Source organism: Artemia sp. Qi Xiang Cuo, chromosome 11, assembly GCF_049724085.1.
Source record: "Artemia sp. Qi Xiang Cuo chromosome 11, ASM4972408v1, whole genome shotgun sequence".
Classification (NCBI taxonomy): domain Eukaryota; kingdom Metazoa; phylum Arthropoda; class Branchiopoda; order Anostraca; family Artemiidae; genus Artemia; species Artemia sp. Qi Xiang Cuo.
The window spans coordinates 18,336,230-18,354,373 of NC_142804.1; the positions used below are offsets into that span (position 1 = coordinate 18,336,230).

At 35.4% G+C, this 18,144-nt stretch overlaps 1 protein-coding gene across 1 annotated transcript in view; it reads right to left on the reverse strand.

Moving 5' to 3' along the window:
• The window catches only part of l(2)34Fd (nucleolar protein 10 lethal (2) 34Fd), an 81,052-nt gene that overhangs the window by 8,746 nt on the left and 54,162 nt on the right, over positions 1–18,144 (reverse strand). The window contains exons 9-11 of the mRNA XM_089097096.1: positions 11,697–11,890; positions 4,429–4,510; positions 2,113–2,345 (exon numbers count right to left, since the gene is read on the reverse strand). Of these exons, the coding sequence (XP_088953222.1) occupies positions 2,113–2,345; positions 4,429–4,510; positions 11,697–11,890 (509 nt within the window). The remainder of the gene's footprint in view (positions 1–2,112; positions 2,346–4,428; positions 4,511–11,696; positions 11,891–18,144) is intronic.

Sequence of the window (18,144 nt, forward strand, 5' to 3'; positions counted from 1 at the left end):
AATTTTACGCCTGCTTTATTTTTCTCTGATCCAATCCCATCTCAGATATTGTTCAATAGCTTGGATGTCAACATTTAAAATTCATACTCAAAGATTGAAAAAAATTAATGATAAAGCTCTTTTACTTATAGGAGATGGGGATTTACAATCAACTGATAATTTATATAAAATTGCTTGCTCTACTTTTGCATACCGATTTCATCATGGTCTTTTACTTGAGTGTTTTTCAAATTTGTTTCAAAATATGTCAAATCTCCATAGTGTAAATATTAGAACTAAAGATCAATTTAACATTCCTTCTACACCTTGCATAAGATCCGATTTTTCTATTGATATAGTCTGCTCTAGGGTGTGGAATGCGTTGCCTAAAGATTTAAAAGAGAAGAGGGCAGTGGGATCATTTAAATTTGCGATAAAAAAGTATTTTGGGTCATTGGGTTGATTGCTTTTTTGTTTTTTTTTTCTTGGGGGAGGGAGGGGGAATAGGTTAGGGAAAGGTTTGAAGGGTAGTTAAAGATAGGTTAAAGGGAATTATGTTGTTTTGGGTTCGTTTCCTTTTATTTAGTTTTTTTTTTTATTTGAATGATTTTGGTAGCTGGGTCTAATTTTTGTAAGTGTAGAGTGAATGAATTTGAATGCTCACGTAAATTGCAGTAATTTATGTTACCTCAACAGGCTATGGCCTAGAGGAAAAGTGCTTAGTATTTTAAAGTGTTTACTAAATGATTGTATATTTTTTGTATAAATTTTTCATGTTTTTATTGAATCTATTATTAATAAAACTGAATTGAATTGAACTATGGATTCTTATAGAAAAAAAACCGAAAAGATATGAAATATTATTTTTTCACGAAACTATGTCAATAAAAAACGAACAAAAATTAATCTTTGAAAAACGTTTCCCAGAAAACAAGTTTTTCAAAGAAAAATGAAGAGCTCCATTAAGCCAAAAATGGGCAGAAATAAAGTCAAGTATTCATTCAAGCGTAAAATTACCACAAATCACAATCAATAATTAAATGAAACTCAAAACGAACATAAATTAGAATAAACAGCCGAGTCAAACTCGAAACAAGCAAAAATTGACATTAGTAAGGCTGATACATGCATGCCTTTTCAAGACAGAACATAATTTGCGGTTTATTGAAAACAAAATACGTTTAAATGTTTTAACTTTTTATACTTAAATAAATAAAACAACTTAAGACTTTAAGGAATAAATATCAGTATAGGTACATTAAACTGACAATCCACAGTCATTTGTTTTTTTGTTTGTTTTTTTTCAGTAAAGCCTAAGTTATGTTCTGATCTTGAGAAGGCATGGGGGTTGTCAGCCCTAGTAATGTTAATTTTTGCTCGTTTTGAGTTTGAGTCGGCTGTTTATTCGAAGTTCTGTTCGTTTTGAGTTTCACTTATTTGTTGATAGTGATTTGAGGTAGTGACGCTTGGAAGATTATTTGACTTTATTTCTGCCCATTTTAGGCTTAATGGAGCTCTTTACTTTTCTTTGAAAACCGTATGTTGTGGAAAAAGTTTTTTAAATTAATACAAATATAAGGCAGCGTCATTCAGCCACAACCCCCCCCCCCCCCTCCCTTATGGGCGCCCATGCATATATTACTACATTTTTAACATTTTTCTCCAGCTTTGTTGTTTTGTTTTTCGAATATGCCCCCTTTCCCTACAAAAACGATTACCATGTATACATTTTATTTTTTGGTTTCATATTGTTTTTAGACAGTTTTTTTCCTTTGTTCCTTACTAGCCACTGAGCCTTACAAGGATGAGAATGTCGAAGTTTTTTGGGGTTGTAAATTTATTGAAAAAAAAAACGAACACAACATACACATGTCTGGCCACCCATATTTTAAAAATATCGGAGTAAAAATTCGCGACTAATATACATAATAAAACCTGCCTTTTGCCACCCTTTCCCTCCCTCGAATCTACATCTTTGATAATAGGGATCAAAAGGGCTGTCAAGAACAACGAACCCCTTGAATTAATACTTTTTACACACTGACTTTTTAAATACACAACTACTACCTAAAAAAAAAAAAAAAAAAAAAAAAAAAAAAAAAAACTGAAAGCAACAAAACATATTTTTCGTACCTTTTAGATTTCGTCTTCAAGCCAGTATTACCAAATTGAGAATCTGTTTTAATCTCAAAGAATTTTGGCTCGTTTCTAGCAGCTTGTCTTGCTTCATATTCTCTCTGTTCGTTATCCCTCCTGACTTTTTTATAGGTCTTGCTTAATTCTTTGGCCATTTTTTTTTCATCCTCTGAGCTATCATAAAAATCGCTGTCATCTCCGTTGTTTGACCTTCCTTCTTCTTCTTCTTCCTGAAAATGATCAATAAGCTATCATCTTAGACTTGGGCCATACGGAAAATATAAAAGACAATGTGAAAAGAGATACGAGAGCTCAGACGAACCATAAGTTAGATAAGCAACCATTTCCTCAAGAAAAAAAAAAAGCTTAAAAATAAACGCTATGCAGGTGAACTTATCGCCTTGATATCTTATAATATGTATTAGAGGCTAACAGGCCTGAACGGTTCAAACCTTAAGAAAATTTTACTACTACTACTACTGCTAACTATCCACTACAGCACCATACCACGTGAAGCCAAAATGAAGTCAGGTGTTAACTTTAGACTCACTTCGGAGAATTTTTAAAGGGGAAAAACGGACTCTTTCCCTTTCCGTGGCTACACTCATGCGGATATTCAAGCTGAACGCACACAGGTGTATTCAACCGCATTACAAACCTGAGATGGTCATAAATTGGATCAGTGGCGCCTACCAGGGAGGGGCAGAGGGATTACCCTCCCTTTGAATTTGAAATACTTTTCCTGGGTAATTTTCACTAAAAAGAACGAAAAAAAATTTCCCCCTTTACTCTATTTTAAAAAATAGTTTTTTATATCTTCATTTTTTTAACAAAAAAAACTACTTCACCACCCCACAAATTTCCGTGAATTGGCTTGGTAATTGCAAGGTTAGTTAGAATTGTAATTAAAAAGACATTAGTGTAAATATAAAAAGGGATGTACAGATAGGCATGTGCAGGCGAGAGTTAAAAGATGAATAAAGGTGCATTTTCAGACACTATTTTGTTTTCAGGGAGGAAGGAGAGTCTATGGAGAAAACCTTTGAGAGGGGGTAATACCTCTCCCCTGGTATCTGTTGTCCAAACATAAATACATTCAATGGTTATGTCACGTCTATTGCTTTTCCGGAGTCAAAACTTTGACCTCTTATTTTTTTTTCATTTTGAGCATCACTGCCCAAATGGATTTCCTAAAATTTGCTATTCTGACAGAGTATTGAATTAGTTCTATTAAAATACAACTGTTACAATGTCACTATTAAAATACCAGAGCAGTTCGACTGAGAAGATTTTGTTGTCTGTGTCATGCACATAGAAGATCTTCTGATTGCTTTACGCAAATGTGACAGTAAATCTAAGGTCTGCAAATACAGGCGTCCAACAGAAAATAATGTAATGCTACAAAGAAAGACATTGATTCGATTGACAGCTTTCGAAAGTAAGGTAGGAGACTTAATAGCTGCTGGCTTTAATTTGCTTAGAGTCTGGCACAAGACCGCAAACCTGAGATGCCCTGATTTGGAGTCTTCTGGATTGCAGGGGGGGAGGCCGACTATGTCTTTTCTCGTTGAAAGGAAGCAAGGAAACCTTTACTTAAAATTATTTCCTGGCATTTTGTAAATTCAACAGCACAACATAAAACTGAATAAAGGGCCATCAAAGGTCAGGTATTGGGGGGGGGGTAAAAGGTAGAGTTAAGTACTTCAAAACAACTTCCCGGGGGATCATTGAGGAGCTGAATCCATTCCGTGGAGTTTCATTCAAATTCCTCAACTACTTTCCAAGATAGACAAAGCCCCTCATCTAGAATTTTACCAAAACGAGTTACATAATTTATTTATTTAAAAAAGAACATTACAGACAAATTAAAAAAAAAATTATTCATTTAAACAAAATTACAGGCCAAAGAAACAAATAATTCAACTTTAATCCGAAACAAAAGCAAAGCGAATATTCAGTCAGATATAAATTTATTTAGATTTTTATATATTTTTCATTTATCTTTATAATTTATTATATATTTAATATAATGTATTTTTATATATTATTTCAGCTAGAGACTTGGAATCCGGCTATCGAAGCGAAAGTCAAATTCGGTCAGAAGCTAGCTTTATTCATTAAAGTTAGAAACAAAACTAACTTTATATATGTTTAAAAAGAAATGGATATGCAAACGTTTGCATATCCTATGTTTGCAAACGATATGGTGAAAAAAAAATGCATACTTTCGTTGTTGAATAAATCCTTTAAAACCCCTATAAAATGATAATCAAGTTAAATCTGACATTTCATTTAAAAGAAATAATATATTACCTCGTTTTCTTCTGTGATCAATTCTTTTCTAAGCTTCTTCTCGCGCTGTTTATCCAGTCTCGACACAACGGGATTCAGCAACCTGAAAGGAAAATGAAGTAGGTTGTAGTTAGAGGGTCAAACATCATTTTGTTTCTTGTTTATTCCTAAAACAACCCGACAAAACACTAAAAAATTACCTGCAACGGGTAAAATTAAAAACTGTGACGAAAAATGAGAAACAAAACCGCTCAATTTAGGAGATGAAATATTTTCTGTTTCTCTCGGCCATCTTCTGTTCCATTTTTTTCTCTGAAAATAAAGGAGAAAGAAGATGCGGTGGTGATCCTCAAATTTAGACGAAACGAATTTCTCCAAAAACATAATAAAACTATCTCCTCCTAATCCCCCCCCCCCAAAAAAAAGTTATCAAATAACTTTTGACACTGCTTGCTTAGTGGTTTTTTTTAAAAGAAGTAAAAGTGATTACCAATATGTTTAACCAATGAGGAAATTTGGTCTTTATATGGTGTCAAATTAATAAAAATACAGTGGCGGTTCTTGTCCTGGGAAGGAGGGGGGACAGCTGCCCTCCCCACTAGTTTTCACATTGAATTCCTTTTTTACACACCTATGGTATACCTTTGCCCCCCCCCCCAGATTATGTAGCTTAAAATCGCTACTGATAAAACGTATAGACAAAAATACTGAGGAAAGTATTTTTAAAAAGAAACTGAGGAGAGTATATTAAAATGATTCGCAAAAAGACACATTACTGATTCTGGTCATATTATAGTTGGAAGAGGGGCATATCTATAAGTACAATTTAACATGAGGTTAGTCAAATTGGTTTCTGAAAAACAATAAAAAAAAATCTGTTATGCAATTCCCAAAATAAATTTTGTTATTTTGGATATGTTAAGTTTTAAGTTTTACTATTCTTTCGTGAAAATTTAAAATGGGCCCCTGCACACTGCAGTCCAACGTGAAGTATTCATCAATATAACTACTGCATAGCTCAATTGAAAATAAGCTCTACACTAATCACTGGCTATTTTTTTTTTTTTTTTTTAACGAAAATGTGTTTATTTTCCTGAAATTAACCAAACAATGGAATTGTTTTGAATAATACCAAAATTTCTTAAAATAGAGCCGGGCAGACGTGCCATTATTTTTATAGATTATGGAATGCATCATAAAGAATTGTGATCCCTTCTGTATTGTGCTGGTTTATTGTGCCGGTTTAAAACTAAAAAAGGTGCTTCTTTTGTATCCAAGTACATTTGACAGAAATTGCATGCGCTGATTTGCCTTGAGAAGAGCAACTGTGGAATAATGCAAAAGATTGATTGCAAAAAATAACGTTTTAAGTTTGTATTTTTCATAACAATATTATTTTAACGGCAAGTTCTCAGAGACGCCATTTCAGCCAAACCTTAGGGTGGGCAAGCAATCGATATGGGCCCCGAAGCAGGCTTGTATAAAAAAAAAATGGCCTCGAGCTTTATCCGAAAAAAAAACTGCCTTCCGTGGGAGTTACCGTAAAAATTAAGGAAATTGTCTCAATTGCTTTGCTTTTTCTTCTTTTCCTCTTATCCCATAGTTTCGGAATAGGCCAAATATCTGAAGAAACTGGAAACAGTATGTGCGATATTAAAAAAACAGCTGTTTGGGAGTATTTCACTTTTCCAAACCTATAACTTGACAAAAGCCAAACCTCTGTAGAAACTCACGCTTTGACTAAAGTATATTCTGTAACCAAATTCTTCAGCTCGCTGCTTACAGTAAATACTTTAGTCCAAGTCGGAGTCACGCTCCGGCTATGACGATACAAAACTTTGCTTAATCAATTATATTTACAAAATAAAAAAATACAACAAAATTTTTAAACAGATGAGTGAATACTCAAGGCACCATGGGGAACCATCACGGTTTCATCTTCGTAAAGTCTTCAACAGGCTGGTTAAAATCCAAGTTTTTAACTAAACCCTTCTCTGCAAAGATCAAAATCAGGTGACTAAGACGATCGTCTCCTGTGGTCGAGCGCAGATAGTTCTTCACTATTTCCAGCCCAGAAGACAAGCGTTCATTGCTAGCTGTCGTGACAGGAAGTGTGGCAACAATATGATGAACTTTGATAATTTCTGAATAGGCCATTGGAAGTGTCTCGATATTATCGAGGACGTCCATAAAGTTCTTCGGCTTTGCCTCCTCCTCAAGCAAAAACCGCTTGGCAATACCAGCTTGGGCCTCAAGAAGAATCTGGTCAATGTCCATTTCAGAATAAAGTCCAGAGAATTGCTTGAGTAGCCCTGCATCCATGAACTTGGTAGAGCTGGGGTGCAGAGCTTCAACTGTACTGAGCACTGGAAGGTTATCTGCAAACCGTCTGTCGAATTCCGCAATCAGACGATCTACAGTCTCCAGGTATTCTCTTTTCAGTTCTTCTGCTAGAGTTGGAGCTCTATTGTCGGATTCAACAAAGTTTTTTCCTAACGTCGAAGTGGTCATGAATTCTTTCAGGTGTTTGATAATTTTTGGGTTCTTCTAGGTCGTCCCTTCTGACCCGCAGAGGAAGATCCGGTCGCGGGTCCATTCACGTCTGGTACTTCAATTTCAAGAGCTTCAGCAAACTCTTTTGCCTTTTCCAAAAGCGATGCAAATGAAGTGTCAGAGGGCAGTTCAGCTATTTCCTTCCTTGTTGCTTGAATCAAGGTGCAGGACCTAGAAATTACCAGATCAACTGCCTGAAGCTGCTCAGATAGGGAGTTTATCGTCCTCAGAATTACTTCCATATAGAGCAACTGGAATATAACTGTGAAAGATTCTATTTTTCTCTGGAGCCCAGCTGCTTCTGCTCGAGCTTCACTATCAGCTCCCTCGCTGACTGCAGACAGTACAGCCAGAACACATTCATATCGGAGTTTTATCTTCGATATTGATCAATACCAGTATGACCATCTTGTTGCAGCACTCCTTTCTAATTCCAGGACTGGCAGTTGAGTAGCCTTTTGGGACTCGACAAAATGCTGATGTCTGGTGTTGCTGTTGGAAATGAACGTGTACAGATTTTGGACTAACGAAAAAAATGAGCAAACAGTCCCAACACCTTCAACGCAGTTCGCAATGACCAAATTTAGTCTATGCGCATGGCAATGAATGTATATTGCTTGTGGCGCTTTCACTCTCAGTTGCGCTTGAACACCAGAGAAGGGTCCGCTCATCATGCTTGCTCCGTCGTAGCACTGAGCAACACAATAGTTCCAGTCGAGACCAAGTTTCGCCACTGTGTCGTGAATGAAGCTGGCTAAAATTTCGGCATCCAGGCTTTTTATATGGTAGCATCCTATTGGTCTTTCTCGTGCTTTTCCCTCGTCGGAGTACCTAAGAAGAATGGCGAGCTGTTCTTTCTTCGAATTATCTTTTGTCTCGTCGACAAGAACAGCAAAGTATTTGGAACACTGAACTTCTTGCACTATTGTAGACTGAAGCCTAGATTCCATAATTGAAATTAGATCGTTCTTATATTCGTGGGACGTATAGTGGCCGTATCGTCTTTGTAGCCCGTTGAAAAGCGTGGGAGAATACTCGGCGAGAAGATTGCAATTTTTGACAAAATGTCCTTTGTTTGCCGAAGATTAAGTCTCATCGCGGCCGCGAAAGGATGTACCCAGTCGCCCCAGTAGGGCCCTTACTTTCAGTAAAGCCTTTACGTGTTCCCTGTTTTCATTCATATCCTTATTCCTGTCCGTTGACAAAACAGATGCGATGGGTTGCATCTCCTTGGCTTGTATAGCTTTGAACTTCGTCCACAAAACTGCACTGTCCCTGTGGTGGTCACTTTTCGCATGCTCTTCTAGAACGCTTGAGATGTCCTTACATCTTCTAAAGCCGATCTCGATGAAAGGCCTCGCCCCGTATCTCTGTCCACGAAGGGTTGACGTGCCGCCAAAGTGTCTGCAGCAGAAACAGAAAACCGAATTTTTTTTTATCTCTTTCCAAATAGAAGAATCATTTTTGTCGGATATGAATTTTAACCCCACCCCTATTCTAATTTAGGGTATATATTTGCACATTAAGGGGGGTGTGTGTGTAAGTTGTATTTCTGATGTAAATGGGAGGTAAGTTTAAACTTAACCCCCCCCCACCCCCTAATGTGCAAATATATGCCCTGAAATAGTATATATAGGGGTGGGAGTACAATTCATATCCGACAAAAATAGATTATTATATTTGGAAAGAACATAACAAAAGGCATCGAGTGGTATGTTTACTTTATTCGTAAGTCAATAATATGATTTACGAAAATTTACCTATACATAAATATATATATATATATATATATATATATATATATATATATATATATATATATACTATATACATATATACATACATATATATATACTATATATATATATCATATATATATATATATATATATATATCATATATATATATAATATACTATATCACATAACATTAAATATTTACTTACTTAAGTTTCTATCATACTATCCCATATGATATATTATAAACTGAATGAATATACTCATATATTTACATACTTATATAGTTATGATATCATATCATCAACAATCAAATATATCATATATATATATACTATATCATATGATATATATATATATACATATCATATACATATATATATATATGAATTGAGCGACAGCTTGTCCTTTATCTTGACCGTGCCGAGTGAAAATCAGGACAATAATACCATTTATAGGTGAAAGAATTTTGAAGGCATTTTCAGAAAGTTCGCTTCAGGGAAGAGCAAGCAACCCCGGAAAATAAATACAGAGCTTAAAAAATAAGTAGATATAAGTCTTAGCACTCATTTGGTGAAGAATGACATTCTTTGATGAAAGTAATTTGTTTTACGTAATAATTTTGGAAAATGAGTCCACTTTATGTCCCAAATGTCTAAAATGTGCCCGTTTTTTGCCCTATTATGTCATTATGTCCAGGCACATAGAAATATGTCCTTTGGACATAAAATATGTCCAGTTGGCAACCCTGTGCACGACCCAGTTGCACTATTAATCTCCTATTATCTAAGTTAATCTACATATAAATGTAGCAGTTTCAAAATTTTGACTAATTGCCAATTGTATTTTTTTTCCTTTGAATTTTGTAAAAGAAAAAAAAGGCCTCTTGGGGAGGAAGCTTGGATCCATCAGAAAATTAGGGTGGTCCATGGCCCCTCCCTGTCCCCCTTCCAAAATACGACCCTGCCAGTTCTCCTAAAATGCTGAAGTTCAAGAAACAAAAATAATGAAATTATACTCTCCCATGAACGGTCCAAGCAGCATTGCGGCAGAAATATTGGAATAACAATAACATAAATATCTGCAAATTATTTTAACTGTATGTCCAAAACTCGTTTAATGTCCACCAATTTTCTAAAATCTCTATATATTCATACCGGGCAATGCTTCATAAAGAAAATATTTTTTTATCTGCAACTTCTCAAAATTAACGATGCTAATATACCCGTTGGACCTTTTATGTGACAAAATTGTACATTTTTTGTGGGTAAGTTTAAGAGAGGTAGGAAGTAAGTCGATGTCAATGTTGACAAAAATAAATGTTGGCTTCTTGAGTTTCGGCCTCTAAATTAGACAAGATCTTTTTGTAGGATTTATTGTGTATATTTAAATAGTCTAAAAACGAACATAATTAAATTTTTTCTAAATGAAGTTTTCCTGATGAAAGTAAAGGGCGAGGTAGAAACTTAAAACGAGCAACTTTATGCAGCATATTTTTGAAAATAAAGCGACCTGTGATATTTCCCTATGTTTGCTGAATTCTAAAAAAACTAGCGCTTTACTGAAACTGAGCTTACTTGGATTTTGACAAAATTAAAATTAAATTTTTCGTTATTGATTTCATGGCTGGAGAAAACTACTGAGAGCTGCATAAGTTAATCTTCAGACTAGTCAGATAATTATTTTCTACAAACTAATTAAGGACATTTCTGCTCCTAATCGTGTTTTATTGTCTCAGTTTTGCGTTTTCAGTAAAACGCTACTTTTTCAGAATTCTAAAAATATACGGAAATATAACGAAATATAACGGGGTAAATTACATTCCAATCAAAATATCTCCAAATGCATATATATTTCTAATAAACACAAACTGAACAATACCATGCAATATCATTCAACGCTGGTTTTCAGTAACTAAATTCAGAGATGAAGATGACCATTACTTATAAGCCAGCCACAACAGATTTGGCGGCTATTTCAAAAGCTCCCTGGATACTTCATAATTAAATATAATTCAAACATAGACAATTCATAATCAGGAAAGGTTGTTCAAACTCAAATGTAGCTATGGACTAATAGGCCGCAATTGGTCAATTTAAATATTATAATTGTATATTCCAACAGGTGGTTTACCGCGAGGTCATCAAGGTACGTTAGAACTTAAATTCTCAGCTAAAATATGAGCAAACACATAAATCACGAAGTGTCCAGAAGAATCAGATGATTCGAAAATTCGATGGCTATTTTCTGGACACTTAGTTATTTTATTTTTTGCTTCATATTTTGGCAGAGAATTTAAATTTAATAAGGACTGGTCGAAATAATGCTTAATTGAACAATTGATACCTGATAATCCATAGCTGCTGGTGAGCTTAAACACCTTCTTTTAATTATGTCCAATAAGCATGCTTGAGATAATGTATCTACCCTAATATTAATTCATTAATATTTATGACCCGAATAATTTTCTACTAATGCCACGTCTATAATTTTCGACGCCACCTTTTGCAACGAGCATGAGGTAGTTCTTTAAATGCAACGGGTATTTCTACTTACAACACTCCCAATCATTGAACTCATTCGCAATCATTCGCAATTTCTTTATAAGAAAAATAATAATAATAATGAAAAAAAACATATGTTGTCAGGTTGGAGAAAACATGGAAAGCTAGACTCGAGGAGAACAAGGCTCGAAGTCCGATGTCGGAATGAGAAAACAGCCGTTAGTGCTGCATTCAGATACCTGGCTCTGACCAGGGAAAAGTATATCCGAAAAAAACTAAGTGTCTACCCATAATAATAAAAATAGTCATTGAACGTTGTCGTGTTTTTTAAAACAAAGTTTAGATTTTAAAGCTTAGATCCATGTCGCAAATATGATAAATATCTCTGAGATTTTTTTCTTCCTCTATTTGTGACGAAGTTTTACTTCTGTATTCATTCCGATCATGAAATTTACGATATTTACGTTAGAAATCATGAAATTTACACATAACTTACTTGTATTCATCAGCATTTTTGTCTACTTCAAAATCTGGATTCTCAAACAGTAACTTGAACCGCTCATCATGAAGTATCGAAGCGGCTTGTACTTTGTTCTGTTTCACCTTCTTCCCTTCCTGAGTTGCGACTTTAATTGATTCCTCATCATTTATAAGCTTAAGAGCCAATTCCTGATTAATCTTGGGTAGCTTCTAAAAGGAAAAGATTACAGTTATGAATTAGGATTGTCCAGATTTGAAGAATTCTTCCCCTTTTTGCAAACCGGGCGACATAATAAAGCTAGACCAAACTAAACCAAACCAGGTCATATGGAAATGACCTGGAATACCAAAGAGTACGAGATATTGATTAGAAAACAAAACCAAAAAACCAAAACTATAAAAAAAACGGATCAAAACCATAAAAAATAGTACTAAATTTTAACACTGACAAAGCAACGTTACCTAGAACTCGTTTTTCCAGAAGAACTAGAAAAAGTCAACAATTTTGATGTTGATTCGATGTAATTGGATTATCTTTCTATTTTTAAACTATATTGCATTGGTTATGTACTTAAAAAAAGAAGCAAGACCTATGTTAGGCTGAAAAAAAAAAAGATGAGTTGAAACAACAGTATGAAACGCAAGGTTCAGCCCTTTGAAAAGTTGAATTAAAAATGAAAGAAAAATAAATATAACTAACATTTTTATTCGGGTTTCGGGTATCGGGTTTTTATTCGGGTAGACTTTATTCTTTTGCTGCGCAACACAAGAAGGTGTTTTCCTCTCTTATTAGTATTAATTTAAAAAAAAAATCCACAAAATAGTTTTTCAAAGAAAAGTAAAGAACTCCATTAAACAAAAAATGAGCAAAAATCGAATAATCTACCAAGCGTGAAACTACCACAAATCAGCATCGATAAATAAATGAAACCCAAAACGAACAGAAATTACAATAAATAACCGAGTGAAGCTCAATACGAGCAGAAATTAACACAAGTTGGGCGCAAAACTCCTATGCCCTCCCAAGGCCAAAACATAATTTGCCCTTTCCTGAAAAAATACATATGTTTTTACTTTTATAAATTTAATAAATCAAATAATATTATCATTTGGATTACTAAATATCGGTATATGTATATTAAACTGACAATGCGCATTTATTTTTATTTTTTCAGTAAAGTGCAAATTTTTTCAGTGAGTTTTGACTCGGTTAATTATTGTAATTTCTGTTCGTTTTGGGTTTCATTTATTTATCGATGCTGATTTGTGGTAGTTTCACACTTGGTAGATTATTTGATTTTATTTTTGCTCATTTTAAGTTAAATGGAGTTCTTTACTTTTCTTTGAAAAACTTATTTTGAGGAAAAAGTTTATTTAATTAATTTCTGTTTGTTTTATATTGACATAGTCTTTTCAGGGAAAAAGAAAATAATACTTTAAATCTTTTCGTTTCTTAGACTTTATAGTTCGGCCTTCTATTTGTATGCTGTGGAAAAATTTTCGGCAATTTTTAGCAAAATACACTATTTCAAAAATTTGGACAAAAATAGTACTGTTTAATTTAGTTTTATATCTCCTCTAGCTGCCCTGAAATGGAAAACTTGATACCATTCGCAAAAAAATCTGTTTACTTTCTCTGACAGCATGGATACACTTATGCTATACTGACTTGGTTAAATTTTGAGAGCTGAATTGACCCCGAAAGTATGAACATGATACCATTAGTCGTTCTTGGTACGCTGCTGAGATACCTTATTTGTAATGAGAAATATCCAAGGGCATTTTGGTATAATCTTAAGGCAACATTTAGTTTTTCAACATATTGGGCAAATGGAAGGGTGGGCGTGGGAGGGGGGGAGTGGATCGGAGACCAGTATCATTCATACCCCTTTCGACTGTTAAAAAGTGTATGATATAATTTTATTTTTATCCGAAGGAAATATTATCGAAGTTCCCACGACGACTGATTTTTTATAAAGTGGCCTGCTCTAAACAACAACAACAACAACAAAAAATATTACCAATAACTTTCGAAAATTAAAAAAGGTGCTAGCCCTTTGAATTTCAAATCGAATGAGCCCGCTTTCAAGTTTGTACGACAAAGATCTCAATAAAAACCTTATAAGCTCCCAGGGCCTAACATACAACTCTTGCCCAGAGGGTTGTGGGGGAGTTTTCTGCTCAAAAACATATTTTCTATCTGGAAATCAACTACGCTGAACAAACTGGCTATCTCAAGATTTCGATTGGATGTGTTTGGGGGAATGGTGGGCGTGGGGCGGGGGGGGGGCTATTTGCCCTCCAATCACTTTCGACTATTGAACAGGACACTAGGCCTTCCAATTTTCAATCGAATGAGCCTTTTTTGAAGCTTCTAAGACACCGCCTTCTATAAAAACCTTATATGCCCCTAGGCCAAAACTTAAAACCCTTGCCGCTAACTTAGATGGGGAAAGTCATCATAAAAAAAAAAAAATCTGTCACGAAATAAACTAAGCTAAACAAAAAGGCTATCTAAAACTTATTATTGGATGTGTTTGAGGGAAAAATGGGCGGGGGTGGCTAGTTGCCCTCCAATCACTTTCGACTATTAAAAAGGGCACTAGCTCTTTGACTTCCCAATCGAATAAGCCCCTTTTGAAGTTTCTAAGACAACTCCTTCTATAAAAACCTTATATACCCCCAGGGCATAACTTACAAACCTTGCCCTGAGGGTTGTGGGGGAGTGTCCTCCTCAAAAACATATTTTCTATCTGGAAATCAACTACACTGAATAAAATGGCTATCTCGAAATTTTGATTGGATGTATTTCGGGAAATGATGGGCGTGGGAGGGGGGGGGCTAGTTTCCCTCCAATCACTTTAGAATATTAAAAAGTGCACGAGCCCTTTGAATTTCCAATCGAATGAGCCTGTTTTGAAGTTTCTACGATAACACCTTCTATAAAAACCTTATATACCCCCAAGGCATAACTTAAGACCCTTGCCCTGAGGGCTGTGGGGGAGTGTCCTCCTCAAAAACATATCTTCTATCTGGAAATCAACTAGCCTCGCTGAAGGAAATGGCTTTCAAAAAATTTTGATTGGATGTGTTTGGGGGAATGATGGGCGTGGGGTGGGTGCTAGTTGCACTCCAATCACTTTTGACTATTAAAAAGGGCACTAGCCCTTTGAATTTCCAATCGAATGAGCCTGTTTCGAAATTTCTATGACAACGCCTTCTATAAAAACCTTACATGCACCCAGGGTATACCTTAAAACCCTTGCCCTAAGGGCTGAGGGGGACTGTCCTCCTAAAACATATTTCTATCTGGAAATCAACTACGCTGAACAAAATTGCTATCTCAAAATTTTGATTGGATGTGTTTGGGGGAATACTGGGCGTGGGGGGGTGCCTAGTTGCCCTCCAATCACTTTCGACTATTAAAAAGGGCACTAGCCCTTTGAATGTCCAATCTAATGAGCCTGTTTTGAAGTTTATGCGACAACGCCTTCTATAAAAACATTATATACCCCCAGGGTATAACTGAAAACCCTTGCCCTGAGGGTTGTGGGGGAGTGTCCTCCTCAAAAACATATTTTCTATCTGGAAGTCAGCTACGCTGAACAAAATGGCTATCTCAAAATTTAAATTGAATGTGTTTTGGGGAATGATGGGCGTGGGGGGGATAGGTGCCCTCCAATCACTTTCGACTTTTAAAAAGGGCACTAGCCCTTTGAATTTCGAATCGAATGAGCGTGTTTTGAAGTTTCTACGACAACACCTTCTATAAAAACCTTATAGGGTTTTGGGGGAGTGTCCTCCTCCAAAACATATTTTCTATGTTGATAACAGCTCCACTGAACAAAATGGCTATCTATCACCTTGAATTGGATTTTTTTGTGGGAATGATGGGAGTGGGGGGGGCTAGCTGCCATTCAATCACTTTTTACTATTAGAAAAGAACACTAGTCCTTTGAATTTCCAATCGAATGAGTATGTTTTGAAGTTTCTATGACAACGCCTTCTATAAAAACTTTATATGCCCCCAAGGCATAACTTACAACCTTTGCCCTGATGGTAGTGGGGGAGTGTCCTCCTCAAAAACATATTTTGCATCTGGAAATCAACTACGCTGAACAAAACGGCTATCTCAAAATTTTGATTGGATGTGTTTTGGGGGGCTAGTTGCCCTCCAATGACTTTCGACTATTAAAAAGAGGACCAGCCACTCCAATTTTTAATCGAATGAGCCCTTTTCGAAGTTTCTACGACGACTCCTTCGATACGAAGTGCCCGGGTATGGAAAAAAAACACATTGTGCCCAAATCGTTCTTTGCTTAGGCAGCGCTAGCGCGCTGCCTATGATTGCGAAAACTGTAATTTGTGCTTGCGTAGAAATAAAATGCATCAGAATATTAAACCTACGTTAGGAAATAATGAAGAGCCAAAATACCCGTTCCGTGTGTTTTCGGTAGACTCTGCTGTTCCCATTGGGGGCGCATTAGGTAGACCTACTGAAAACAGAAATTTTCATATTTTAGTTGGGGTTGACCATTTTCCCGAATTTTGTATCCTTAAAGCTGTGCTGAGGATAACAGCAGAAGCTATGTGTGAAGCTATGCGAGTCAGTGATTACATACTTCGGTCTTTTTGAAGTTTTGATTACTGATTCCCACCAGTCTTTCCGTTCAAATCTCATTTCACAGATGTGTACAAAATTGAAAATTAAACATCATTTTTTGTCAAGGTATAATCCTCAATCGAAAGGGTTATTTGAGAATCGTGTGAAGATAAGAAAATCCGTATTTCAAGGTTATTGAGGATCATCCCAATTCTTGGAATACTTATTTGCATTCCGTTCAGAAGGTATTGAATTCTACTATTTCTTCCACAACTAAATGTTTACCACATCACATAATTTTTGGTAGGCAGCCTCTTTCATTTTTGGATATTCAATGGATTTCCGGAGCAATCGGAAAAACGATTAGAAGTAAGTCTTTTTCAAATGAAAGTATGCTAAGTATAAAATTTCAGGCTGAATTTTCTGCAAGCCATTTTATGGAGACGCGGGGTGGGGGGGAATTTACAGCGAGGATGGAATGGTCTGGAAGGAATTTTAGGTTGGGGTGTATTTTACATAGGAGAAACTTTCCACGGAGGAGTTTCCCGAGAGAAAATTTTCGGAGCAATCGTTTAGGTCCCGGTAATCATTTTGGTAGGCAGCCTCTTTCATTTTTGGATATTCAACTGTCATTGCCTTCAATTGATTATTTTGATAAATATGAGGGATAACTCTCTTTTTTTTTACTTGTTTTTTTTTTCTTTGAGAGACGGGCTTTGGTTTCCTCTCTAATTAGTTTCTTGCTCGGGTATCAAGAGCTTTTAGTATAAGTGACATATATTTAAGACCGCCAAAAATGACCTGCTTCTAGTTGTTTTATGTCCAACATAGCTGAAAAAATTGTCAGTCTTGAGTGATTTTGTTTTTACTTTAATATAGTGATCCCTTTTCACTACGCCTCGTAGTTTTTTTCTTAATCTCGCAGGGTCATGTTCAAACCCGTAAAAAAGGGTTAAAATACACCAAACATATTTTAGTTAAAACAGCCTCGAATACTTCCCCATGAGCTAGACCTAAATTTTCTGATTTATTCAATGTCTTATTCATTCTAAAATCACCGCCACTCTTTGCTTAACTGTATAGCACAAGCTAGAAAATGCCCTAAGAATGTTACGGGATAGGTGTTCCTATAACCTTTCAGCTGCACAAAATTAAAAGACATTATCTCACTCTTTGGGAAGTAAAACCTAACATATTAAAAACGCTAAAAGTGTCTATTTCTAAGGTGGAAAACATATGAGTAGGTCCACTCATTTAATAAAAGTTCATGTCTTTCCCTTAACTGTTATGCTTCAGGAGAGGATACCAAGGCAAATAAACTTATTGCTAATAAACTCTAAGATATTCTATTTCTTAAGCGGAAAAACAAACGAGCAGGACATTTTATCAAACAGTTCGTGTTAACAAACTGTAAGTAAGGAGCGACGCGACTCAATAGTGACCGAAACTCTAAAAACAGACTTTTAGATATCAAAAGACATATCAAAAGAATCAGCTTATTATGCTGATTCCAAATATATAAAAATTTTCAGTTTGGTGTTACCTATCAAAAGCTACAAGCCAGAGAATATTTGCCTGATTTTCAAAAAAAAAAAGAAGGGAAACACCCCCTAAAAGTCAAGGAATCATAATAAAAATCACACCATCAGATTCAATGTATTCCATAACCCTGTTGTAGAAGTTTCAATTCCCATCTGCAAAAATGTGGAATTTCATATTTTTTGCCATAAGAAAGATCACAGATACGCATTTTTTTTTTTTTTTTTTTTTTTTTTTTTTTTTTTTTTTTTTTACAGGGTTGATTGCACCGAACCAACAGTCCTAGAAAATCGGCAAAGGGCTCAATCGACAGAAATGGAAA